The sequence below is a fragment of the Chelonoidis abingdonii genome, chromosome 24 (genome assembly GCF_003597395.2).
Source record: "Chelonoidis abingdonii isolate Lonesome George chromosome 24, CheloAbing_2.0, whole genome shotgun sequence".
NCBI classification, from domain to species: Eukaryota; Metazoa; Chordata; order Testudines; family Testudinidae; genus Chelonoidis; species Chelonoidis abingdonii.
This window is the reverse complement of record NC_133792.1, coordinates 3095435-3123164: the sequence shown is the minus strand read 5'-3', so window position 1 is coordinate 3123164 and position 27730 is coordinate 3095435. Positions and strand designations below refer to the sequence as shown.

At 52.4% G+C, this 27730-nt stretch overlaps 1 protein-coding gene across 1 annotated transcript; it reads right to left on the bottom strand.

Moving 5' to 3' along the window:
• Window positions 1–657: 657 nt before the first annotated feature.
• C8G (complement C8 gamma chain) lies at window positions 658–20776 on the bottom strand. The gene is made up of 7 exons (XM_075060685.1): window positions 20639–20776; window positions 18296–18435; window positions 10699–10769; window positions 8686–8787; window positions 7135–7236; window positions 6174–6212; window positions 658–812 (listed from the first exon to the last, which is right to left on the bottom strand). Exons 1-7 carry the CDS (start codon window positions 20774–20776, stop codon window positions 658–660), a joined length of 747 nt encoding a protein of 248 aa, XP_074916786.1.
• Between the last annotated feature and the right edge of the window lie 6954 nt (window positions 20777–27730).

Below are 27730 nucleotides of genomic sequence, written 5' to 3'. Positions count from 1 at the left end.
CCACTCAACAAAAGCACGAGGCTCATGCAGGGGCTTCTCTCCCCCCTGAACATTCCTGCCAGTCCCTGCTCTGCATGGCCTTGACACATCCCAGCCCAGGCTGCACGGGGTAAGCTCCCAACACTGCACACATCGAACATGGCTTAGCTTTGCTAAGCAGGTTTTTAAGCATATTCCTCAAGCCCAAGTTCTCTATCCCTGTCCACCTTTCAGTCCCTCTTACAGATCCAGCTCTGTAGGGAGTGACGCATACTGGTGCGTCCTCTCGCTCTCCCCCGTCCCCCGCAGATGGTCATTAGATCGTAGCGCATGGCCAGCCTAGGGTGTTTGGGACGCCCCTGGCACATAGGGGTGCTAGTACAAATCAGTAAATAACGATAGCTCAATTGGGGAACATGGTTCCAACATGCTTTGGTCGCGTCTCCCCTGCAGGACTGGAGCATGTGTCGCCATGTTGCTGTGCTGCCATGTCATAGCTGGGTCCTGTGACACAGTAAATGGGACCAGTGGGTGGGAGCTTTGGGTTCTGTTCAGTGCATGCTCCCGGGCTCACTGAGCTGTGGCTTGTCCACGCGGGGAGAGTTTTGTAGATGATCATATGGACTTTTGCAGAATAATTAATCCAAAGCAGCCAGCCTTGACCCATCTCCTCCTGCATCAGTGCACAGCATTCTGGGCTGGTGTCGCAGGGTGCATTGTTCCAATGATGCGTGCTATGCACTCTGGGATTCTTCTCGTGGCGTATTGCGGGATACCTTCGGAAAGCCTCTGGAATTCTGGGACTAGCACAGTCACATGATCCTGCTGTCTGTCTGGGGAGGAGAAAGGGCTGGGCTGGAAGGGCACAGTGTGCAGGTATGTGGGCGAGCATCTGGGGCTGGAATCCAGCACTGGCTGAGCTGTAACTTACGGCTGGCAACAAGGGACACTGGGATGGTGCCAGGTTGTGTGCATGGGGGGCAGGATGAGAGTGGCACCGTCATGCTGACTAGAGCTGGTATCTCCACGTGCAATGCTGGGTTTTCTCGGTTTGGCCCGCAGGTGGCTGGTGTCTCTGTGGAGGATGAGGTGCACAGAACAACTGGCTGCATGTCTCCAGGAGATCCCCTATGGGACTGGCACCTCTGTGGATCCAGTACAGTGGCGGAACGCTGCCTATGGCTGGAGACATGGAGAAGGGGACTGTGACACTGCAGGGGAGGGGGCTGCACATGGCCAGTACCACGGTGGGGTCTGCACACGGGGGAAGGGGACTGCATGTGGCCAGCAGCATGAGGAGGGGCCTGCACACGGCTAGCACCCCCAGTGCAAGGGGCTGCATCTGGCTGGCAGCACGGTGCAGGGGGCCAGCACTGCAGCCGTGGTTACAGGGTACTGGTTACATGACTGGGGTGCCTGCAGATGCTCTGGTCTAAGTGGCAGCAGGGGTCAGAGTGGTAGAGAGGTCTGTGCAGGGGCCCAACTGGGTGACTAGGTGGGGCCCTGATGGGGTTTCTTCTTTCAGCTTCAGCCCCTTGGCATTTAACCCCACGTGGGACTCTGGCTGAATGGACGTGTGTCTCCGAATCCCCGCCCCTCCCCAGATCAGCTGTTCAAGGCGTTGCAGGGGAAGCGCAGGCTGCCGCAGATCAACCATGTTCAGGGACCAGGGACTAAAGCCGTGATAAGGGGACAGGGCTGGGGCTCGGACCCACATAGCCAATGGGGCAGGGGGCAATGGAGGCATCTCCAGCAAACCGGGTTGTAGAAGGACTGCAGACTTGCTCATGCCTCCTGTCCCATAGCACTGAGTGGCGCAACACTCCTGCATGGAATGCCCTGCAACAGGAATAACACTCACCACAGGGGTTGGAACCATATGGGGCCCTGGGGGGGAATCCCATCTCCAACCCTCCTGGCACACTTGTATCCTTTTCCCATCTGCAAGGAGCACAGGGGCCTCCCCAGCCTGGCCAGCGTTTATTGTGGATTCCAGAGAGACAGCTTGAGCTGGGCATCAGCTCCATGCCAGTCAGCCCTGAGCCCGGCACAACCAGGCCCTGAGCAATTGAAAGGGGCAGCGCACAGGACGTGGAAGCGAAGGGTTGCACGGCCGTGCTGCGTCAGTGTCAGGAGAGCAGGGCTTCCTCATGGGGTCGAGCGCCGAATCAGGTCGGGGGAGCGGGGCAGTAGCAGTGAGGGGCAGCTGGGCGGGGGATCCCGCAGGATGGCACAGGGGCAGTGATGGATTAGCCTCCGTGCCCTGACCCACTCTACCCACTTGGTGCTCCTGCGGGGAAATAGGAGGAAGCCCCTGCTCCCCAAGCCGACTTCCTGGCAGGAGCACCGGGCAGGCAGAGGAAGCCCCTGCTCCCCAGTCCCGCTCCCCGGCAGAAGCACGGAGAGGATTAAGGGGGACTGCAGGAGGAAGGGGGGGAGCAGGCCCCACTGCTCTGGTGCAGGGTCCCACAAAACCCAAATCCACCTTTGTGTGGTGGTATCATGTGGAAGTGACATGAGCCTGGGGAGTGAGGGGGAGCAAGGGCTGGGGGTGAACAAACACTAGGGTTAGGGCTACAGAGGAGACCCTAGTCCCACCCTTTCATCACTCCCTTGGCCCAGTGTCCACCTGGAGCTCCCCAGCCCTGGCTGAATAACTGGGCCACAGAGTTCACTGGCAGCTCCGTTGGCCAGGCTCCTGTGCCCAGCATGGCTGCAGATGTGGCTGGTTGGCTCCCGGGGTCTCTGGCATTTCCCTCTTCACCTAAATCTTCGTTTCTGAAAAGCAGATAGAGAGGGGCTGAGGGGAGGGGCACCACCTGGGCCCTGCCAAGGGCCACAGCCACCACCCGCTGCCATTCAGTCAGCTTTCCTCTGATGAGATAAGGGACGCCCTTCAGAGCCAATGGTTAGGGGTGGAGGGACACCTCCTTATCCCGAAACATTAATGAGAGGGGTGTTGGGCCACTTCCCTGGAACAGACCCTGTTTCCCCCCGCCCCAGGGAGCCCACATCCCGCAATCCCTTCATGCGCCCCAGCCCTCTGCCCCAACCCTGAGCCCCCTCCTGCACTCTAAATGCCCCAGCCCAGAGCCCGCTCCTATACCCGAAACCCCTCATCCCTTGCCCCATCCCAAAGCNNNNCCCCAAGGAGCCCCACCCCTTCTGACCCTGTTCCCCATGCCCCAGGGAGTCCCCTCATCTGATCCCATCCCTCACACCCCAAGGAGCCCCGTCCTATCTGACCCTGCCCCCCATGCCCCAGGGAGCCCCCCATGACATTCTATATCTTGGGGGTAGAGCCACCCTTAGGATTTATGGGGCCCTACCCAGGATTATTAAACTAGTGCTCCACTGAAGGCAGTCCCCAGCTGGCACCGCTGACCCCAATGTGTTGAGGGACCACAGCCGCCACCCCCGCCCGCGGACCCCCAGAACCCTCCCACTGCTGACACACATAGAGGCGGCAGTGGCTCAAGGCCGGCTTTGCGCTGTCACATGGGGGCTGCATCTCGCCAGAGCCCACGGCCTTCCTGCAGCCCCTCGCCACTCCTGGCTCACCACGAGCACTGTGACAGGAAGTACCAAGCAGTAATAACAACCACAATAATACAAGTGTGTGTGCGCGTGTGCGTACGTGACAGAGTGTGTGTTGGGGAGTGTGAGTCTGCGTGTATGTGTGACAATCTGTACTGGGGAACTTTGACTCGTGAGAGGCAGAATGAATGTGGATGTGATGAGAGCCAGCCTGTGTGTGAAAGAGACAGTGTGTGTGTGGGTGGGTGTGTTAGGGAAGTGTGAGAGACAGTGAGCGCACTGTCACTTTGTCACACACATACACACACACACACACCCTGCTCGGCCCAGCTCCCCCGCTGACTCCTCCTGTCCTGGCCCTGGCTCGGGCCCCGCTGGAGACCCAGCAGCTCAGGCAGGCAAGGTCCAGGGATGGACACTGCTCTGGGTGGAGGTGGGCCGGGCCACGGAGCCGCCAGTGACTGGCTGAGCTGCTCTGGGCTCCCCAGGGCTGGGGCGCCAGAGCTGGCTGAGGAGAGAGGGAGGGAGGGGGTGGGGTTGGGGGTGGGGAGAAGCCCGCCAGCCCAGCGTGGAGGAAGGGCTGGAGACGAGAGGATTCCAGTGGCAGCCAGCGAGGGGAATGGTGCCCCAGATTTTCAGATGCCCTATGTAGCCGTGTATGCTGCGTATGCCTAAGGACGGCTCTGCTTGGGGAAGAGTCCTGTAACCCCCGTATTCCTCATTTCTATATAATTGTGATCTTGCATATAAAGCAGGCCATGTAAGATAGCAGTTGAAAGCCATTGTTCTATTTAAATATGTATATAATCAATGCATATGAAATTACATGAATTGTGTTGTATGGTTTTCACTAAAACATGCTGTGGGGTTGAAAAGCGCCCAGATACTAGATCTGCAGAGACAGTGACAAGGGAAGAGGTAACCAACACCTGGGCGGGTGCTGAAAAGACATCACCATTGTCCAGCACAGGACTTACAATTCAATGACTCACTCACAGGGGTATTGCTTCACCTTGTGACTCAGCAATGCCCACCAGACATGCCTGGACTTGTGTACTCCAAACACACGGGCTAAGAGTATAAAACAGAACACAGGGGCCCACTGCTGGGTCTTTCTCCTGCCCCCAACTTATGCTGCAAGCAACAAGGACACTCCAAAGACTGTAGACTCCAACAGAGGAGACTGGCCCAGGTTTAAGGGGCAAACCTGTACATTAAGGACAGCAATATCCAGTGGAGTGAGAAAAACTGCTTAATCTAGATGTTGTCCACTCTAATAGGGTTGAGAGTTTAGACTCTGTGCTTATATTTTATTTTATTTTGGTAACTAACTCTGACTTTTTGCCTGTCACTTATAACCACTTAAAATCTATCTTTTGTAGTCAATAAATTTGTTTAACTGTTTATCTTTACCAGTGAGTTTGCCTGAAGCGTTTGGTAAGGGTGTTTGCTCAAGTTTACAAAGGCTGCTGTATCTCCACTTACCATTGATGAAATGGTGAACCCAGGAGCGGCGCCAGGGTTTCTGACGCCCTAGGCGGACAGCCATTTCTCCGCCTCCTGCGAGTCTGGTGGAGCTACTCCAGTCATGCCGGTGGACAGTCTGCTGCTGTAAAGGCTCCGGTGGAGCTGCCGCAGTCATTTCGGTGGGTGGTCTGCTGGTCTAAAGGCTGTGGTGGACCTGCCACAGGCATGACTGCGGTAGGTCCGCTGGAGCCTTTAGACCAGCGCACCTTCCTCCGAAATGACTGCGGCAGCTCCACTGGAGCCTTTCCAGCAGCGGACTGTCCACCAGCATGACTGCGGTAGGTCCACCGGACCCACTTGCCGCCTCCCCGGCAAAATAGCACCCCCCAAAAATTCTGGCACCTTAGGCCATTGCCTAGGTCGCCTAAATGGTAGCGCCGGCCCTGGGTGAACCAATTAATAAAATTGCACTGTTTGTCTTGACCAGCGCAAGACGGTACATTCTCAAGGCACAAGGCTGGGAGCTGGGGGTATTTGGCTCTGGTGCCTTTCTCTGTGTGATTCATAAGTGGCTGTGGGAGCATTCATGCAATAGAGCTGAGTGTGTGGCGACACATGCGGTTGTGCTGACTGATAACAGCGCCTGGAGGGGTTTGCTGCTTGTCACTAGCAAAGCATTGTGAGAGACAGCCTGGGCCGGAGAAAGTTAAGGGGGCAAAGCAGTCCCACAGTCCCAGGCTACACCCTAGGGATCCCATCACACCTCCATCTGACCCTGCCCCCCATGCCCCTGACAGCCCCTCATCTATTCCCATCCCCCCACCCCAGGGAGCCCATGCCAATCTGACCCTGCCCTCTAGGCCTCAGGGAGCCTCAATCACAACTGCCCCTGTTCCCACATCCCTTGAGAGCCCCTATATCTGACCCCATCCTCTCACCCCAGGGAGTCCACTCAGACAGCAGTTTGTGATACATGGGGGAGCTGCCTGAGGCTGGCATTAGATGATGGAAAGGAGACTTTTCCACTTCCTTCCCTCTGCCCTCTCCCCACCCTCTCTTCCTGCTGAGCTGGGGCTGCACAATACCATCCCACCCACTATGCTTTGCAGGCTGATGGGGAGCATGGGGGGCACTTGCCCTGCTGGCTGGGGTGAGTAGAGCAGCAACGGGCCTTGGGGGCTGCAACTCACCATCGAGCAGATGAAATTGATCCGCGGACTCACAGAACCCTGCAACAAAGGGCACATAGAATCATAGAAGATCAGGGTTGGAAGGGACCTCAGGAGGTCATCTAGTCCCACCTCCTGCTCAAAGCAGGACCAATTCCCAACTAAATCATCCCAGCCAGGGCTTTGTCAAGCCTGACCTTAAAAACCTCTAAGAAAGGAGATTCCACCACCTCCCTAGGTAACCCATTCCAGTGCTTCACCACCCTCGTAGTGAAAAAGTTTTTCCTAATGTCCAACCTAAACCTTCCCCACTGCAACTTGAGACCATCACTCCTTGTTCTGTCATCTGCTACCACTGAGAACAGTCTAGATCCATCCTCTTTGGAACCCCCTTTCAGGTAGTTGAAAGCAGCTATCAAATCCCCCCTCAGTCTTCTTCTTTTCTGCAGACTAAACAATCCCAGTTCCCTCAGCCTCTCCTCATAAGTCATGTGCTCCAGCCCCCTACTCATTTTTGTTGCCCTCTGCTGGACTTTCTCCAATTTGTCCACATCCTTTCTATAGTGTGGGGCCCAGAACTGTGCGCAATACTCCAGATGTGGCCTCACCAATGCCGAATAGAGAGGAATGATCATGTCCCTCGATCTGCTGTGGCGGGGAGAGACACTCTTCTCTCCACGTTGCAGTCCCAGGGCATCCCACAACCCAAACCCCTCATTCCTGGCCCCACCCCAGAGTCCATACCCCCAGCCAGAGCCCTCACCCTACCCCCCACACCCCAACCCTCTCCCCATCCCTGAGCCCCCTCCCACACTCCGAACCCCTGGGCCCCACCCCTGCCACACATCACCTCCATACCAGTGAACATAACAAAATTAATTCCACACATGGATATAAAAATTAGAGGGAACATTGCCTGTGTCCCAGGGTGCAGAGGAAGATAACCCCCTTTGCACTGAGCAGCAGGACAGCCAGGACTCACCATACGTGGGGAAGTAGTAGGTGAAGTCCTCGCTCATGTTCATCTCTGTGATGCGCTGCTCGAATTTACCCACGATGGCATCACTGACCCTGACGCTGCGTCCTTTGGGAGGGGTGAAATAAAGAGAATCCAATGGCAGGCACTGTGTTCAGCCCCAGGACACCAGTGACTGTGGGGAGTGGGTCAGGACCCATTCCATGGAATGATTCTTGTCGGACAGGGGCAGCTCCAGGCACCAGTACGCCAAGCGCGTGCTTAGGACAGCAAGCGATGGGGGCGCTCTGTTGGTTGTCGTGAGGGTGGCAGGCAGGCTGCCTTCGGTGGCTTGCCTGCGGAGGGTTCACTGGTCCCGCGGCTTCGGCGGACCTCTTGCAGGCTGTCACTGAATCCGCAGGACGGGGGACCTCCCGCAAGCAAGCCACCGAAGGCAGCCTGCCTGCCGTGCTTGGGGCGGCAAAATACCTAGAGCCACCCCTGTTGTTGGAAATGCCTATTTGTTGAAACCAAAACATTCCCAGGGAAAAGGGCAGTTTTAACAAAATTTTCCGCTCCGAAAAAAAAGTTTTTAAATTGTTGAAATGCTTCATTTTGATATTTTCTAAAGAAAACCTTCTAGTTTCTCTGTTTCAAAGTGACTCTACATTTAGAGATGTAAGCTAATTATACTACCCCCCACCACATTTTAAATAGTTAAAATTTAAATCATAGAATATCAGGCTTGGAAGGGACCTCAGGAGGTCATCTAGTCCAACCCCCTGCTCAGAGCAGGACCAATCCCCAGACAGACTTTTGCTCCAGATCCCTAACTGGACCCCTCAAGGCTTGAACTCACAACCCTGGGCTTAGCAGGCCAATACTCAACATTTTGATTGACCCAGTTGACACTTTTTTCTGATGTTTAGTTTGTGAAAATTTTCGAGATTTTGATTTTTTTTATCTCTGTGCTGGATGGGGCCATTTTCCAACATTTCAAACATGTTTGTGGGGCAGGAAAAGCATTTCAAGCCCACCTCTAGTCCAAGTCTGGTGATTGTCCATCCAGTGTCTGGAGCCACAAGACCAAATTCAGCCTTCCCATGAGCAAGTGTGATTCCTACCACACGCTTGAGCCCCGCCTCAAACCAAGACATTTGCAGCCTCCAGGAAGAGTTGCTGCCACGTGAAATAGAGTCAGCCCCAAAGCCCCACTGCCCTCACCTCCCCAGAACAGAGCCCTACCCCTCTGGCACAGTGCCACCCCTATGTGTGGGGAGCAGCCGGAGCACAAACAGTGCTGGTTCTGGACCCCCTGGCTATAGACCTGAGCTGAGAGGGAGCAGCCTGGAGGAAATGCCCTAGGACACAAGCTGGGGCGCTGAGCAAAGTCACCACAATCTAACCTGTAAGCAAAAAAAACTTGGGGCGCTTGTCTGGGCCCAACCCCATGAAGGCCACTAGTGCCTCCTGGGTCCAAACATTCCCCCCAGTCTGACGGCCTGCCCCACTGTGCCTCAGTGCCTAGCCATGGGGAGGCAATTCCCGAGGGTAGTGGCCATAAGCCTGCACACCCACCAAAGAGCTTGATGGAGATCTTCCGGAGCTTCTGGTAGTACAGGATGGCGTAGCTGCTGTAATCTGTCTCCCCCACCACCACATCCACGTTGCTGCTACGGCCTAGGAGCCAAAGCCACGGGAGAGCAAATTATGGACTGGTCTCATGTGTAGGGAGCCCAGGCAGGGATGATGAGCCAGGACCCCATTGTGCTGGCTCTGTACTAACTGCAGTGACAGTAGCTGGACAATGAAGGCTGGCTAAGGAAAGAAGAGGTGGTTCAGTGGTTAGGGCATGTGCCTAGGACTCAGGAGACTGGGTGTTGAGTCCCCGTTCCACTCTGTGCTTTCTGAGTGCCCCTGTGCAATACGAGTTAGGGGCCTAAGTACTTTAAAACTCTGGTCCTTAGCCTGTCTGTGCCTCAGTTCCCCATCTGTACAATGGGATAATAGCCCTGCCCTGCCTCCCAGGGGTGTTTGAGGAGAAATACATGAAGGAATGTTGCAGAGTTGTTGTAGCTGTGTTTGTCCCAGTGTATGAGAGAGATAAGATCGGGGAGGTGATTTATTGAACAAACATCTGATGGTGGAAGGGACAAGCTTGCAAGCTTCTCAAGAAGAGCGCTGTAGAGCTCTAAAGCTTGTCTGGATAGGCCCATCAGTGGATGGAGGATATGGCCATCAGTAGCTATTAGTCAACTCCATGCTGTGGCTGTCCCTAAGCCTCTGACTGCCAGAAACTGGGAGTGGATGATGGGGGATGGATCACTCCGTGATGGTTCTGTTCATTTCCTCTGAAGCTCCTGGAATTGGCCATTGTCCAAAGATGGGATAGATGGACCCCTGGTCTGACCCAGTGTGGCCATTCTTAGGTTCTATTACAAGCTACCTTCTTGTTTCTTCATTACAGACTGTGAGATGTTCACATACTATGCTGTTGGGGAACAGAGAATTAACACAGGAAGCAGAATGACTTGGCCTCTCCATCCACAAGCCATGCCCTGATCTCCATCTGGAGTCCCTACAGGAGCAAACATCAATAGGACAAACAGCAGCTTGGCGAAGCAGAATTGCGCCATGCTGACCAGCCTCTATATTTCCTGCCATGCTAATAACAGGCAGATCTGGGAGCTCAGCCAGCACCAGGTCCGGCTCTCAGCACCAGCAAACCAAGCGCGTGCTTGGGGCGGCACATTTCCAGGGGCAGCACATTTCCAGGGGTGGCATTCCGGCCATCTTTCTTTTTCTTTCAGCGGCAAAAGCCTAGAGCCAGCCCTGGCAGCAGCAGCGTGTCGTGCGCAGGGGGTGCCCTGGGGCTACTGCGGTTCGCGCCGCAAGGGAGCAGCGCTCGCACCTTGTGGCTGGGCCGGGCAGGCTCCGAGAGGGGGACACTCGGGCTGGGGGCTGCCCCGTGGGCACACGGAGCCACCTGCAGGTGCTGCAGGGCGGCTGCCCACCCAACCCCGCAGGTGGGGCTGGGCAAAGTGGACTGAGCTCCCCAGGGACTGCGGCAGGGCGGCCAGAAGCAGCAGCGGCAGCGGGGCCATAGAGGGTGGGGCACTGCCGTGTGGGGCCTGCTCCAGCTCTCGGGGGCTCCACTCCCTTTGGGGGCTACCCTGCCCTGGCTCCTCAGCCCCCTGCTAGGGCAGTCCCCTGGCTCTGCCCTCCCGGGTCCCAGCCAGTCCTTGAGGTGGGACCCCTCGCTGGAGGGACCGTGGGGTGAGGCACAGCCCGGGAGCCCTGCTGCTCACCCCAACCCTGCCAGCTCCAGACTGGCTGGAGGCGAGGGAGCAGCCCAGGGCTGGGGTGGCAGGGGGTGCGGGTGGGGGACGGCACTGGTGGGGGGAGGTGTGTTAAGCCCAGGGCTAGGGTCGGGGGGCAGCCAAAAAATTTTTTGCTTCGGGTGGCAAAAACCCTAGACCTGGCCCTGGCCAGCACATGCCTTGTCGCTAGCTTGGTTGTTTCAAAGTCCTGCCTAGGAACACGCCAAACCCACCCAACACTAACCTTTTCCAACCCCAGCCCCTCACTCACTTGTCAGGAGGAATCGCCCCTGGGCTTTGGTGGAGTGGTATTGCTGCTTAATCTCCCAGCATACTCCATCCCTGTGCTCGTGAAGGGAGAAAGACAGCATACGTGTTAGGTTCCTCTGAGCCAGCCAGAGAAAAGCCACCGCTTGGTGAGGACCTATCAAAGGGGAAAGGTGTCAGATGTGATGCCTGCCACTGTCGCGGCTGCACCATGCTGCCGTGCTCTTTATTACCTTGGTTTATGTATTACTCATTTGCAAGTGTTATTTTTACACACTCAAAACGTGTTACAGGGAGAGATCAATGCAGGGGACGCAGTTTGTCTTCTAATACTCAGCGCTGCGGGAGTGATGGGGAAAAACCTATAGAGGCCTATCCTGTCCTTGCTTGGCTAAAGTTTGCCCAGTCCTGCTCTCTGAGCCAGACTCCCTTTCTAGCTTCCCTTTTATGCTGCAGCATAAGTGAACGTAGGGCATCTGAGGACTAACAGAGAAAAACAGGACCCCAGAAAAGAGGAACCAAACCCAGAACAGGGAATTAAGATGGAACAAAGGGGACCAGGGGGCATGCACAGTTACCAGACCTCCCTGTCCCCCTGGTAATTGTCGTAAGGGAAAGATATTCTGCTTTGGAGATCTGTTGTATTCTAATATGTTTTGTTGTGGAGATCTTAGAGCTCTCTGCATTTCCTTTAATAGGTTCCTGTATCGAGTACAGTGTGCTGGGGGAGAAGAGTTTTGCGGAGACTCTATATAGCTTTTTAAAATAGCAAATTGGTCAGACAACCGGCTTGCCGGTCCTGGTAAATCATCATCAGTATCGAGGTTAGTCCCACTAGCCTGTCTTACCCTTATTTCTGCGAGTGCCTCTTCAATCCTCCCCGACAAATCAACTAATTCCCTCTGAGAAACTGGGGAGGAGGTTACTGAGGACGTGACCCGAGGAGAAGAAACCTCAAGATGGACAGACGACTGGTAGGAAGGGGGATAATTAGAGGAAAGTGACTCTACAGTCTCGTCATGGGAATGGCCTTCTGCCTCCTTTGGGGACTGGGGAGCAGGCCATTGCCTACACTCAGTAAAAAGGTCAATCAAGTCCTCGGAAGGGACCAAGGGGATCTGCCTAGGGGCAGCATCACCTCGTTGGGCTCTCGATGGAAAAAGGGGGGCTCCAGGGCAAACAACAGATTTTCCCACCGAGCCCTGGGCAAGGGCCAATTTTTCTTGGGTCTCCTTGAGTCTGAGCTTTAACTTCTCCTGGGAATCCTTAAAACCCCTAGTGTGAGATTCCTGGCGTCATTTGCTCATTTCATCATACCACTTAAAATATGCATCAAACTGCCCCTGTGGCACAGCGTTGGCAAGAAGAGCACCTCGCAGGTGCACAATCCTGTCAAGGTCAAAACTGCCCTCCGGGGGGAATCGTAGTTTCGGATCATCTCTGGTGTACCAATTCCACTGTTTCAAATATTTACACGTCGACGGATCGTAATGCGCATACATATAGGCTGCTGCCGTGCCCTTGGGTGGGACTGGAATGCCTCTCGAGCCTCCAGTCCCCATTCTTACTCCAGCCCGCTTTCGCTCAAGCCACATTCACGAAGGAAAGCTTATTGGGACTGCCACAATCTCGATCTGTGGCTTCTCTGTACCTGCCCTTGGCAGGGGACGGGAGTAGTAGGCACCCACTCTGCACCTCTCCTCAGAAGGCTGCAGACTCCTCTACTATGGAGGGAAAAAGGGATAAGGGGGAAGGGTCTCCTTAGGGACTTATCAGCCACCCTCTCTGGCTGAATTTACCCTAACGCTAGACCCACGGTCTCCGCACTCCTCCCGCTCGCCCAGAGCACCAGCCTGTAAGCCAACGGTGTCTCTGTAGCTGCAGAGTCAGCGGTGCGAATTCCTGGGGCTTCCCTCCTCTCCGAGAAGGGAAGGGAGCTCAAAGCGCCGAGGGGGGGAAAACGAGGGACCCTGCGGTCCTTGAAGGATAGAGCTCTACGAGCGGTCACAGGGTCATAGGTCATGGAAGGGAAGGGAAGAGAACAGGAAAACATACATGCCCCTAGCTGGGTCACCACTCACCAAGGCTTTCCAGCCAGGAAGCTACACATTCACTCCAAGCTTGGCTGTGGGGCTTGCTTTCGAGACACTCCCGGTCACGAGTTTTCACTTCGCAGGAGGCTCGGGGCGTCTTCCCACAGCCATCACTCATACCGGCCGCACGGCCCTCACACAAACAGGCACGTTCCTGACATAGCCATCAGGGTAGAAAACCGGATCCCTTAGCCACCCTCTCTGGCTTGATCCACGCAGCCACCCTCTCTGGCTGACTTCGCGCCTTTGGACCGACAGGAGCTAGTCCAAGGCCGCTGGGCCCATCGGGTCACCCCTTAGTGACCTCCTCAAAACACAAATCGGGTCCTCCTCAGAGACCTCCCCAAAACACAAAAATAACCAACCTCAATATACCTGGAGCGTCTGGCTTGTCTGACAGGAAAAGTTCAGATCCAGCTCATAACTCACCCGGACCCCAAGCCTACGGGTCAGTCCTCCACCAATAACCCAAGATAGAAATTTCAAAAGGTCTCTTACCTCTCAGATGGGCCCAGGGTTTGGTGGGAGACCGCCCACGGTCCTCCAGTCCGAGGAAGTCATGCGTGGATCCCGGACAAGCCCTCAAATTGTTGTGGAAAAACGAACCACACCGCTGATTTTAGGTCAGACAGCCCGAGGCTCTTTATTGTTTGGCCTTACATGCATGCATGGAGAGCATGGTCCCCTCACAGGAGATGGCTGCTCTCCCAGTTACAAATGTCCCTGAGCTTATAAAGATTAAAACCGCAAAACATAATGCTTAGGTTATACAGGTTTCTTGCCTTATTTGGTAGCTTAATACTAAAACAAGCAAGCTGGCGGACCAACTTTCCCTTATTAGGGTTTTCCTGTTATTGCCCTTTCTGTGGTTTTGTCTGTGCCAACGACCCCTGGAATGTGGTTAGTTGTGTACAGACAGTTAGAAGGATTCAGGACCCCTTTGTTCCATCTTAATTCCCTGTTCTGGGTTTGGTTCCTCTTTTCTGGGGTCCTGTTTTTCTCTGTTAGTCCTCAGATGCCCTACGTTCACTTATGCTGCAGCATAAAAGGGAAGCTAGAAAGGGAGTCTGGCTCAGAGAGCAGGACTGGGCAAACTTTAGCCAAGCAAGGACAGGATAGGCCTCTATAGGTTTTTCCCCATCAACCCCCTCCTTTGATGCCCTATATGGCATCACATGACAACTGAATAAGCATCAAATTGCTATCTTCGGTGGTAGAGCCAGTTGTGACGTCCCCTTCGTCATGCTCGAACTTCACATAGTAAACATGGGATTCTAGCACCTCGGAGTTTAGTTCCATAAGGGGAACGAGGGTGACCTTATCGGGGGGTGCCTGCGGGGCAGGTGCGCGGTAGGGACAGCAAGTCTTACAGCAGCAGTATAGGAAGCATACATTGATTAATATGCCTGCGGCTACTAGACCCCATATAATTACCTGGTGGGGAGGAGGCTGGTGGAGGGTCTTAGAAATGTAGCACAAGACATCTGTCTTGGTGCAGAGGGTAGCGGTTCTATAGGCTGTCTGAAAAGCATGCTGTTCAGTGTGATAGATATTTTCTAATTGGTGAAGTTGCCCTTGCAACTGGGAAATTTGTTGGACCTCCGGTAACAGAGAGAGCAGATTATGGAACCGATCAGGTACCAGGGCGGTCCAATCAAATGGTATCTGAAACTGGAGGGTAACTGCTATGGCCATGTCTGCTGGCCAGTATACAACGTGATTTCCTGAAGCAGTGGCCAAAGTAAAAAGAACATTCCTTCTAATGGTCGCGTTACTATGTACACAGCTATTATTGGCTGGAAAAGTGGGTGTGATGCAATGGTAGTGAGTAGCCCCATGCCCTCCCAACAGATATGGTCATTAATAGTGACGATTTCCCCTGGTAGGAGCTTCCGAAAACATTGACGTTGAGGGGGCTCGAGTGGCCAATAGGTCCATTGGTTTCCTATTCCTATCCAGATATCAGGGGTTATTCCTGGGGCTCCAATCAAAAAGCGGTTAGGACCGTTGGGAGGTCGCACCTCCCAAACATCCTGGTGGACGACCCAATCCCACATGAAGCCCCCCCAGGGTCCGGGGAGGATGAGGTAGGTGGGGGCCCATACTCCCTTCACAGGCCCATATGCCTGGAAGGAACATTGCGAGTTCCAACAATTCCACCCAGAGAATTTCCGGGCGTGTCTCCACGGCCACAAATCAGAGTGAACGCCCGAGGTGTTTGTAAGGGCAGCGGGTCAGGTCTGATGTTTAAGGTCGGTCCAAATGGCCATTAGCTGGTCATTCAGATAGTCCTGTACCTCAGAGCATGCCTGGTCCCACTGCAATAGAGGGCAGGGGAGTTTGGGGTGGTGGTCAAGGGGCAGGAGTGTGGATAGGGGTTGGGGTGGTCAGAGGGTGAGGAGCAGGCAGATTGAAGGTGGGGAGCAGGGGCCCGGGGGGCAGTCAGGAAGGAGAAGGGGGTTGGATGGGGTGGCGGGGGGCAGTCAGGGGCAGGGGTTCCAGGGGCAGTCAGGGGACAGGGAGTGGGGGAGGTGGTGGATGAAGCAGAGGTCCCACGGGGCCATCAGGGAACAGGGGGTGGGGGTTGGATGGCACAGGAGTCCTGGGGGTGGACCATCAGGGGATGAGAAGCGGGGTGGGGCAGATAGGGGGTGGGGCCGGGCCACGCCCCCCTCCCCAACCGGCCCTCCATACAATTTCCAAAACCCGATGGGGCCCTCAGTCCAAAAACTTTGCCCTCCCTTGCCTTATGGGGTGGGGAAGGGGGCTGGGCTAAGTGTCTGGTGACAGTTTAGGAGAAGGGAATCAATCCTGTTTCAGGGCCTAGCGAGTCATACACTAGCTGGCTCTGAATTAATATCCCACAGCTACATGGCAGTGAGTTCCAAGCTAAACTCCCACTGAGGTCAGGGTCGCTAGGGACCATCGGCTTTTGGGCAGAGTTTTCTCATTGACATCAGTGGGCCCAGGATTTTAGCAATTGTTTTTATCACATTACTTCAAACATGGCAGGGCTAGAAGTGACCAAATGCAAAGCCAGGCAGCTGCCTGACCTCTGGCTGACTCGCCAGCTCTGAAGCGAAGGTGAGCCAGAAAGTGCCCGGAGGCAGCACTCTGTGCGCTCATGCAAAGAAAAGGGAAAGGTCAGAGAAAGGCTCGTTTGGGGACACTATGAAAGGAAATGCGGACAGGAAATAGTGAGCAATCCTCCCCTCCCTGGCAGACGAGAGAGCCCGCCAGGCCTGTGGGTGGGGGTGATATTCTGTACCTTGGGGGAGCACCCTGTCACCCCCCATATTCCTCATCTAGAGATAATCATGATCTTACATATAAAGCAGGCCTTGTAAGGGATCAGGGGAAAGGTTATGATCTGCTGAAAGTCATTTCTCTATCACAGATGTGTATCATTAATGCATGTGAAGTTATGAGAATTGTGTTGCGTGGTTGTCACTAAAACATGCTGTAAGTTGGGGAATCAGTCAGATATTAGCTCCCCAGAGGCAACAGCAAGGAAAATAACCAACGTCCGGGCGGGGTGTGAAACAACCATCACCAGCCATTGTCCAGCAAGGGAGCTACAATGCAATGACTCACTTGCATGAGACCACACTAGGGAATTGCTCAACCTTGCCCCCAGATATGCTTGGACTTGTGTTCTCCAAGCACATGGTTTGAGGATATAAAACAGACACAGGGGGCCCAGGATTGGCCTTTCTCCTGCCCCCACCTATGCTGCATGCAACAAAGACACTGAGAAGAAGATTGAAGACTGCAACAGAGGAGACTGGCCCAGATTTAAGGGACAAATCTGTATACTAAGGACTGCAGTATCCAGTGGGGTGAGAAAACTGCTTAATCTAGTTGCTGCCCAGCCTAATAGGGTTGAGAGTTTAGGCTGCTTAGTAGTAATTTATTTCTTTGGATAACTAACTCTGACTTTTTGCCTATCACTTAGTATCACTTAAAATCTCTCTTTTATAGTCAATACATTTGTTTAACTGTTAATCTTCACCAGTGAGTTTGTATGAAGTATGTGGCAAATCTGCTCAATTTTACAAAGCCTGGTGTATATCCACTTTTCATTGATGAAGTGGGGAACCAATTAATAAATCTGCACTGCTCATCTCGAGCAGTGCAAGGTGGTACATTGCTAGGGTACAGTGCTGGGAGCTGGGGGGATTTGGCTAGTGCCTTTCTCTGTGTGATTTGTAAGTGGCTCGGGGCACATTCGTGCAATCTAGGTGGGTGTGGGGCTCCACCTGCAGTTGTGCTGAGGGATAACAGTGCCTGGAGGGGTTTGCTGCTGGTCACTAGCAAGGCATTGTGAGAGACAGCCCAGGCTGGAGAGAGCTCAGGGGGCGCAGAGGACCCACAGTCCCAGGCTGCACCCAGGGATGCCGTCACAGTGGGACTGTACTTCAGGCATATAGCTGAAGGGGACAGATACTTGCCTGCAGCATCACCACACTACACATGGGAACAGGCTGAGCCTTTGGGGGAAGGGTAGTGAGGTAATTCCTTTGGGCCTGAGCTTTTCAATGTGTGTGCCTGTGCACATGTGTGTGTTAGTGTGAATGCGTGTGTGTGTGTGTGTGTGTGTGTGTGTGCGCGCGCACATGGGCAGCATCGTTAGGCCCCCAAGCTGCAATGTCCCCTCTCTACCAGGGATAGTTTTTTTCTCGCTCCATATTCCAGGTTCTCTCTGCAGGCAAAGGGGCTGGGAAGTGACTGAGATTCTCCTCTCCATTTCTAATCACCCCAAAGCAGCCCGGGGAGCGGGGTGGGGGGGAAGCTTTCTTTAGCAGGGTCGGCAGCAGGTAACACGTTGGACCAGCGCTCCCAAGCTGCAATGCACACTCTGCATTACCAGCTCAGCAGTGACCCCAAGTCTTGCCATCAGTCTTAATGGAGGGCTTTGCTGCTGTGGGCCCTGAACCAGCCCAGTGCTTAGCTATGTGGGCTTGAGCCCACTGAACTCAAGCATGTGCTTTGTGAAACAGGGCTGAGTCCTTGTGCTTAAAGCCAAGCATGTGCTTAATTGCTGTGCGGAATCAGGGCCACACTTCCCAACCTCACCGCCCTTCCTTCCAGGTTGTTCCTCTTTTCCTTGAATGAGGAGCTGCGTGCCGGGGAACTGCAAGGGCTGGCCAAACCCTACACATTGGGCTGGAATATCTTCTGGGCAGAGCCAGGCAGAAGCTGTTTGCAGGCCCTGCCGTGGGGCCCCCAGACTGGAGCACTGGGGTATCAGGGCACCTCACACAGACAGGCATCAGCACCATTGAGCTGTTGGTGCTCTCACACGGGGAGTCAGGCCTGCTCCGCTGGGGTGAGCATATGAGGAAGGGCTGCAGGAGCTGAGCCCCAAGGGGTCATAAACAAGTCTTACAGGCTGGGCTCAGAGCTGTTGGCCGGACTCAGCAAACACACAGCATAGGAGGCCAGGGAGTCTGATCCCAACACCTGGGCTCCCGGCCCAACACCCGGGCTCCTCAGTGGGCCACTTACAGTTTCCGGAAGGTACTGATGGCCAGCGACTTCCCTTCTGAGGCAGACACCACCATGGTTGTTGCTTCCAACTGGTGATTATATTCTCTTAGGTAGTCACATTTGGAGGCCACACCAACCAGGAACCACTTCCCTGAGAACTACAAGAGGAGCGGGGGTGGCACAATGCAGTCACCTTTGCCCCATCCCTCCCACAGCAAGGACAAAACTCTGGGTGCTGCTGCTGGGTCTTGAAGCGAGGCCCCTGAGGAGCCAAAGGCAGGAGCTGCGGCTTCTGAGCTGGTGGAATTCCTCCTTCCCATGGCTGATAGTGGCAAAAGGGCTTATCAGTGACTATCCACTGGGGGCAAGACCCTGACATACAGGCTTACCGCTCTGCTCCACAAACAGACACAAGGAGCCAGGGCCAGCTCCAGATACCAGCTTAGCAAGCAGGTGCTTGGGGCGGCCACTCTGGAGAGGCGCGGCACGTCCAGGTATTCAGCAGCAATTCGGTGGAGGGTCCCTCGCTCCCACTTGGAGCGAAGGACCTCCCACTGAATTGCCGCAGATCAGGACGGCAAACCCCCTGGAGCTGGCCCTGCAAGGAGCAATTTTAAGGCACCATGGTTTTGGCGCATGTGCTGTCCCCATGGGCTTAACAAGTGCCTGCTTCCCCGACTGCCAAATGAATTCACAAGGATCACTGGATTGGGTGCTGGTTACAGCTAGGCAAAAATGCAGCATTCTTCTGGTGACATTTGCAACCAGTATTTATAGTTTTGTTCCTGGCTACTCACAGGCCCCCAAATTTTGGTTTTTGGCCTCCCACTCCCCAATGTGCTCATGGAGTGACACTTCTGGCATCAAAACACAAAGACATGCCGCCATCACTGAACTGTAATTTCTAAGCCTGTTCTTTGAAATGCTGCAGTTTTTGTTTGATTTTTTAAATTACAGCACTGACCAGATTCTGAGCAGAAAAGTACCATTTTGTGAGATTTCAGCTGCATTTATCCTATTTCTCAAAATAGAAATTAAATGCACAGATTTGATATTGTGACACATATATAACAGCAGCACCTGATACCCTCCCTGAGACAAGGCTCCATAGCGCAGTGGGCATGGGTATTTGGCTCGTGGGTGCCCCGCAGCTGGGCCTGGGGGAAAGGGGGTTTGAGTGTATTGGCGGGTGGCGGGGCATGGCTGGGCTCTGTGGGGGAGGGGCAGAAAAACAGGAACTGGGTTGTCATAAGGGTTTCTTTAACTCTACTCCTGGGGAATTTTTGTGTGTGTCTGTAACACTTTACAGACATACTTGCTGACAGGCATGTTGAAATAAATTTCCAAAATAATTTAAACTGGCGTGATTATGTAGTGTTATTTTGACAAATAAAATGTGCAGAATTTTAAAATATTGTGTTCAGAATTTTGAATTTGTTGGCACAGGATGCCCCCAGGAGTAGGCGCATAGTGTGGCCAGAGGATTGGTGCCTACTGCTTGGGCTGGTGGGCCAGCCCCAGGCATAAGGGCATCACAGTGGCCACAGGGCAGCTTGTGAGGACTTGGATTCCCTTTCGTCACCCCAGCTCTGCAGCACAAAGCCCTTTCCCTGGGGCTTTGTGCAGGGAGGTGGGATCTGGCCCCATGTTTCTATAGTATCTCCCAGCAGTAGCTTTCTAGGCACCTCAGCAATCACACAGGAGCTCCCCAGGAACGGCCTCAGGTTAGCTGTTGAGAGCCAGAAGCTGAGGCAGGGGAAAGAGCTGCTCACGTCCTTTCTCTGTCTGGCCTCAGGGGTGCATGTACCCAGCTGCCAGACTGAGAAATGCCATGCTGGAGCCTGGGCACCCGGCCGGGGGTCTCAGGGCATGGGCATACCACAAGCAGCAGCAGAGTGAGCTCCCCTCCTAACCAACCTCAGCCCCCCCAGCGCCCTCCCATGGCCCCCTGAGTACTTAGCATCTTTGCTGAGGCTACTGGGGGAAACTGGAGTGAGACTCCAGACCACTGAGTGTTCAGCAACACTTAGCTCCCAGGAGCCTTGGGACCCTTCGCTGACACCCTGCTGAGGTAGCCCCAGCAGGCCACAGCCACAGGGGAGATTTCAGCCCCTCTAAGCAGCCCGGCATCTTTAGCATGTGCAGTAGCAGCTCGTGCTTTTTCACTCTGGAGGTCCCTGGTTCAATCCTGGGATATTGGCCGAGGTAGCAGCCATCACCCAAGCCTGTCTCTTGGGGCTGGGCAAACCTAGATGCCTGCCTGGAAAGTTATGGAGCAGGTCAGCAGCTCTAGCACAGAGGACCCCCTGTGGAGCTGTGCCAGCAGCTGGGATGCCCAGCATTCCCCAGTCCCTCCCTCACCTGCTGGAGGTCAAAGTTCTCCTGTATCTTGATCTTCTCAAAGAGACTCTCCAGGGCTGGGGGCCTCCTTTGTCTCTGTCCAGGAGCAAGTGAAGCAAGAAGGAGCATGAGGAGCAGGGTGGGTGCAGCAGGCGCCATGGTCTCTCCCCAGGACCATCTAAGTCCCTTGGTGAACCTGGCTGTGGTTGGTGGGGCCCTGGGGGAGGGGAGGGCTGGGCTGGTTGCTTATTAAGCCACTCTGCTTCTCTTATTGGAAGTGACCAGAAGCAAATCTCTAGGTTGTTTACCTAGCGGCGGCTGTGTCACCAAAGCTCCCCCCCGGCACTATGCCTCCCACAGGGGAACAGCTATGCAGTCCAGGAGTCCCTGAACGTCCAGGCAGCCCTCCCAGCCCTTGGTCACGTGTCTCAGGGCTCTTTCTCCCCAGCCCAGCATGCCAAAGGTAACATCCCATAGTGCACCTCCCTGTGCAATAGTCAGAACCTGAATTAACTCATGCGCTGAGGGAGAGCTGGGCAGGGAGAGCCACACTGCGTCTGGAGTGACAAACTCCTGCTGCACACTGCGAGATGGCCAGGAAGAGCTGGCATTGACCTGCAAACGACAAGTGACAGAAAGGGGCTCACCTGGCCAAGCCATAAACTGGGCTTAATTCCAGCGAGCCTAAGGCCCAGACTCAGCAAAGCACTTCAGCACATGCCTCAATCCAACCTGCGTCAGCACTTAAGCACGTGCTTAACTGTAAGCACTGAAGTTAATGGGACTTCTTTGCTGACTGGGATCCTTCTAGCCTTGACTTCAGTAAAGCAAATTTTGCTCCACCTTCCTGGTATTTTCCTATATTACTTCCTGATGTCTGATCAGCTTTATGCCAGGAAGCATGAGGACTGCTAACCCTGAAACATATCACTGTTAGATTTTTTTCATATTACAGTTCAAATTCTGCTCTTCAACACACCCGTATAAATTCAGCATAACTCCATGGGCTTCAGTGCAGGCACCAGTGTGAGTGAGAATTTATTCCTGTTCAGGTTGTAAAAGTAAAGCAAAAACTAACAGAAATTTTTAAAAAATGTCAGTGCAAACAGTCCCCCCTGTAAGCAAAAGTCAGGCTAGCCGTAACCCTAATAACTCAAAATTTGCAAAAGCAAAAATTGTGTAAGGCAAGTAGAAAAGAACTGTGTAAAAAGTTGTTGCAACCTTGTGTTAAATAAGTATAAAATGTAAACTATTGTCTAGATAAAGGTAAAAAATATATATATCAAAATAACCTATGTATGAACAAAATGCAGCTGTTGCTCATTACTGTATGTAACAAGGTATAAATGCTGCTGTGATTGTTTACCTGTAAAAAAACCTGTTTAGCTCTCTCTCTCCAGTCAATTGCTAAAAATAAAAAGTATCTAACTTGCTGTACCCAACCTAAAAGTAAAAACTCTGTTTTTCTCCAACAAGGTCAAACTTGTTTTTTAAAACATATTCAGCTTCAGCTATTTGCTCAAGCATATCCGGGGCGCTGGAACAGAGAGAGAGAGCGCGTGTGTGCACGTGCTGAGAGCCACTGAACCAAACTGTAAACCCTAGATTAAATTGCAGCAACGGCGGTTTAGGTTGGACATTGGGAAAATGTTCCTAACTGTCAGGGTGGTTAAGCACTGGAAAAAATTGCCTAGGGAGGTTGTGGAATCTCCATTGGAGATTTTTAAGAGCAGGTTGGACAAACACCTCTCAGGGATGGTTTAGATAATACTTAGTCCTGCCATGAGTGCAGGGGTCCCTTTCAAGGTCCCTTCCACTTCTGTGATTCTATGATATGATGAAAACCACTTTGAGCCAGGAGGGTGCTGCTGCAACCCACGCACCCCTAGTTGCAGCACCTATGAGTATATCCTGTTGGAGTGAGTCCCAGAAGTTAACAAGAAGGAAGTGGCCACATGGCATCTCCTGCTCTTGTGGGTCCAGGAAGTGGGAGCTGGATTGAGCTGCGGATTGACCCCAGATCTCGTGGGGCAGGGTAGAGCAGAACACTAGTGCCAAACAGGCCTGGCCTGCTTGATGAGAAATGACCTCCCAAGCCATTGTTTAGGCTCTATTTTCTTTGGCCTCTGTAAAACTCCCCTGCTTAAAAGTCTTGTCCACACAGAGAGCTGTCGGGCGGTGGAGAAAGAAGAAGAATGTGGCTGACTATATAAACAATCTGTGGGCTCAAGCTCTCTCTCGCTGGGGCTTTGACTGATCATCTCGGGCACAAAAAGCGTTTACAGTTTGCTTTTTTAATCTTATAAAAAGTGTGGCAATTCTCCAAAAAGGGTCATATTTTTTGAGTTTAATGTACCCACCCTACCCACAACCACACCAGACATCATTAGAAAGCTCATTTTATGGACATTGAGGTGAAGCACGATGTGGCATTGCCAGTCTGGCATAAGCCTGTAAGTGAGTTGAAACAACGGCCGAATGAGAAAGCGTCATTGTTTTGCGCAGTTCCAGAAATGCTGCAACAGGACTTTGATTACAGGTTTTACTGCTTAAGGTAATTTCTGTACCTTAATGTGGTGAGTTTTGGTCAAAGCTACCAGACAACAATGTATTAAAAGATTTGTATTGCTTTGCGTGGGCAGGGATGTGGGGTTTTTTTTCAGAAATGATCAATCTGTTTAGAAGGCAGCAAAAACAGCAACTATCAACATTTTGCACTATGCTACCATGAAATGTTTTCATGTTACATATTCTGAATTGGCAAAGTATCTCACAAGTGATTATAACAGGTTTTGACTTTTTCAGTAAACATTTACATTTACTGACCAGATCACTCTCACAATGAAGGCTGGGCACCAGGCAGCAGATCACGTGCCCATTCTCTGTGCTGCATAAAGGGGAGATATAAATGTACATGAAAACCTAATGAAATGTTTCTCCATTTCTAAGCTTTTGTAGGTACAATGTAGCATCTATTCTGCCTGGTAGAAGGTTTTAATTTGTAACTGCCTATGTATGCAGTTCTAGCTGTTGAACTATTCTAGAAACTAGCTTTTTAATTCAGTGACACTTATGCACAGGTCAGTATCAGTGTTAGAGATGACAACACACAGCTTCATCCTGGGCTTCAATCGAAGTGCTCACAGAACAAAAATGGCCATTTTGATAACTAATGTATAGATCTAGTTTAGCACCAGTCTGTATACATGTAATTCATGACATAGAAAACTTGGAGGAAGCAATCGATCTCAGGGAGGCAGCAGATCAAAGCAGAGATGATGACACTTGATTGCTAAGGATGCAGTGTATCACTCACCTGCCTTTCTTCCTACTGGAGTAAAACGAATCTTAAAGTAAAACCAGCTATCTGCACAGCAACACTACAGTCACCTTATGACACTGCATTTTATCACCTGGTTGAAGAGGCAGACAGTGATCTTATGTACAACAAGAAGGCTCTTCTCCTGTCCAAGCTGCACAAAGGTATAAAGCCATATTCCCTCCAATGCAGACACTGCAAACCTTTCCAGTAGCAAATTACAGGCACGAGTAGAAAAACACTATGGTTCTGCAATTTCATTCCACGCACAGCATGGACAAGGCAAGTCTACAGTTGGTCTATGCAGCATAATAACATTAACAGATGTTATCCAAACTGCTAGTCATCTGAAGCAGGAATTTAAGTCATCTAAATGTTTTGTGGATTTTCTTCTGGGAAGTGAGCCTGATGAAGAGCTTTCAAATGAACGGATGGTTTTGTATAATGCCTCTCCAATCCTTCAGACTGAAATAGCCAAAACAAAAGCTTCAGAATATTATCAAAAGACAGGTGACCGTAGTTTATAGAGATCAGCTACTTTTGTGCTCCAATTAGTATCAGAATTTGTCCTTTGGTTGACAGAAAAAGATGGGTATAATTCAGCCAGCAAAGAGCATCATCCTTCCGAAGATATTCAAAGAAGGGGCCTCAACTGCAGAGCAGTGTTCCCTCTCATTTGTTATGTCCACGTGTGCAATGAATTTTGTTATGTGCACCAATATGGAGGTGATGTGTGATACAACACCTCCATATCGCTGCACATAACCAAATTCATGGGGTGTGGGAGGGACTCAGGGCTGAGGCAGAGGGTTGGGGTGCAGGGGGCTGAGAGTTCCGGCTAGGGGTGCGGGCTCTGGGGTGAGGCTGGGGATGAGGAGTTCAGAGTGCGGGAGGGAGCTCAGGGCTGGGGCAGAGGGTTAGGATGCGGGGAGTGGACTCTGGGGCCAGAGATGAGGGGTTTGGGGTACAGGCTGCTCCAGGGCTGCAGTGGGGAGAGAGAACTCCCCCCGCTCTCGCTGCAGCAGCTTGGGGCCAGTGGAGAGACGTCTCTCCCTGGCCGCGGCAGCTCTGGAGGGGCTGGGCTGGGCCAAGGGAGGGACACCTCTCCCCTGGCCACAGCAGGTCCGCACTGGGGTTGCAGGGAGGGACGCCTCTCCCCCGTCTTTGGCAGGTCCGTGCTGGGGCCAGGGGGGAGGGACATCTCTCCCGGCCATAGCCCTGAGCCCCTGCACAGTGCTTAATAGGCATCTGCGCAGCTGTGCGGCCATGCAGCTTAGAGGGAACTTGGCTGCAGAGTGCATAATATTTAGCAGTTCCAAAATCATCACACCACTGCACATAAGTCTCACTGCACAGCTACATCATGAGTTAGGGGCTTGCAAATTACATACTGCACCTTCCTGGATTCTGCATCAATTATGATGAGCAAAGGCAGTTCATCACTAGTGCTGCAAAAAAGGAAGCAGAAAGCCTCCATTCTAAATGGAATTATACCACATCATGGTGGTGGAAATCTCATCCAGGAAGATGATAATATAGACATCAGCACAGAGACAATTGATGGAAAAAATATCTTCCATCCAATGGCTATAGTGGTATTTCAAGAACAGTCTGTGGGTAGTCCAGCATCACAGTGTGAAAAAGAAAAGACACTCTCCTCAGGTGATGGTGGTTGCCCTAAGACTCCATGGAAACAGTTTCTAAACCTGGCATCCAGTGAGCAGTCACATGTCAAATTGCTGTAAGAATCTCTGGTTCAAAACACACTGAGAGTGTAGGAGCAGGCCCAGCACACTCTTGAGAGAGGATTTTCCAGTGACGAAGTAGTAAAGACCATCCCTAGGAGAGGTGCAGAAGAAGCCCAAGACCTGTATAGGACACAGGAAGAAGTGGACACATGCTGTGTGTGCCAGTATTGGTTTGGGTCTCTTGGTGTCAAAGCACCATAGCAATTAGGTCACCTGAGATGGATGTTTTGGTCCTTACTGCTCACTGCCTTCCAATCCATCTGAACGGGATCATTACTGGTACAACTGACAAGTGTCGCTTCACATCTGTTCATGCTATTTGTGACACATTCACTCCTGACTCCTACAACTTACTTCCTGCTGTACAGACCGGGATGGGGAAAAAAATCTTTGTTTAAAGCTGTCAAAACAAAGGGAGCTTACTGCTTCAGAGATCTTGCCAAACTGGGAGAGAGGGGTGGACAAGCTGCAATTTCTGCTTAAGGGAAGTTGGTAGCAGCATAGGCGCCGACTCCATGGGTGCTCTGTGGCTGGAGCACCCCCAGGGAAAAATCAGTGGGTGAAGCCAAGCTTCTCACCCCACCCCGCCCCACCTCATCTCCTCTTCCGCCTCCTCCCCTGAGCGTGCTGCGTCCCTACTCCTCCCAGCGCTTGCTGCCGCCAAACAGCTGTAGCAAGCTCCAGGAGAGAAGGGGGAAAAGTGGGAACGTGATGTGATCAGGGGAGGAGGTGGGGAAGAGGTGGGGCCAGGGAGGGGATTTGTGGAAGGAGTCAGAATAGGGGCAGGGAGGGGGCAGAGTTGGGGCAAGGACTTTGGGGAAGGGGTTGGAATGGGGGCGAGAGGGGGCAGGGAGGGGTGGAGTCAGGGCAGGGCTGGGTGCAGAGGGGGGTCGAGCATCCACCGGTGCCAGTAGAAGTTGGCACCTATGGGTAGCAGTGCAGTAAGATCAGAGCAAGAAAGAAAAGGAAAGACAGAGACCTGAATTGCTTGTGCCTCAATCTAGCCATGAAAAAGGACACATCACTGGCCAAGCTCCCAGCCTGTGAGGACAGTTTTCAAGAGTATGTCAAAAGAGCAAACAAAGATATGGACGTCTTTGCTCATAGATAAACCAGATATTTGACCACTACTGCAAGGTGGATTGAAAAATGTGGATGATGAACTATCTTCTATGTGCTTTAAGAGCCCAATGGCATCTCAGTTTCTATAAGACCTTACTTGTGCCTGTCCTAGTAGAGGGTCGCTGCAAAATCAACTGTCTCCGAAGCTGGAACAATCTTCCCTGCACAGAATGTGTCCATGCCAATGCAGTGAAGACTGTGGTAACCCATGCAGAGATCTCAACAGAGATCACAGTGATGAACAAGATAATGATTTTGACTAGAACTGCCACCATCACTATTACATTTCAATAATACCTGTACAAATCTCAAAGAAATTCAATTTTATGTCTTGAAATAATACATAGAGTCATTAAACTAACACAAATGAATGCAAACTTATCCAAGTGGTCATTTTAATGTGTTTATCCCCGTTTCTATGGTAAAGCACCTCTTGACAGCTTCACATCATACTTCATCTCCATAATAGGCTTTCAAACGATGTATGACGTGAGTATATAGAGAAGTTGCACTAAGTCAACTAAATCGGTGGTTTGGGATGTCAGCCGCTTGCCTATTAATCAAAATCATTCTCAGTGAAAGCAGGACGGTGGTGTGACACTGCACCCCATATTCTCCCCAGTGATATTATTATGATATGATTATGGCCTAAATATGATGCATTTTGTACAAGATGGGGCATGTGAGGGGTCATTGGAAAAGTTACAATTTGCTGAATACGAGTATCCTATTTGTGTGCATGTAGCATTTTTATATCTGGAGTTATGAATATTGACTGTATCTGTATTTCAAATGTGGTTGCTCCTGGGTGACACCCACTAGTCAAGATGCTTACAGTCTAGATAGGTGGCTGGGAAGGGCCTGTTCAGGGGAATGGATCTTTAGGAAAAACAATAGGCCTTGGGGAAAACTTACTCCTCTCAT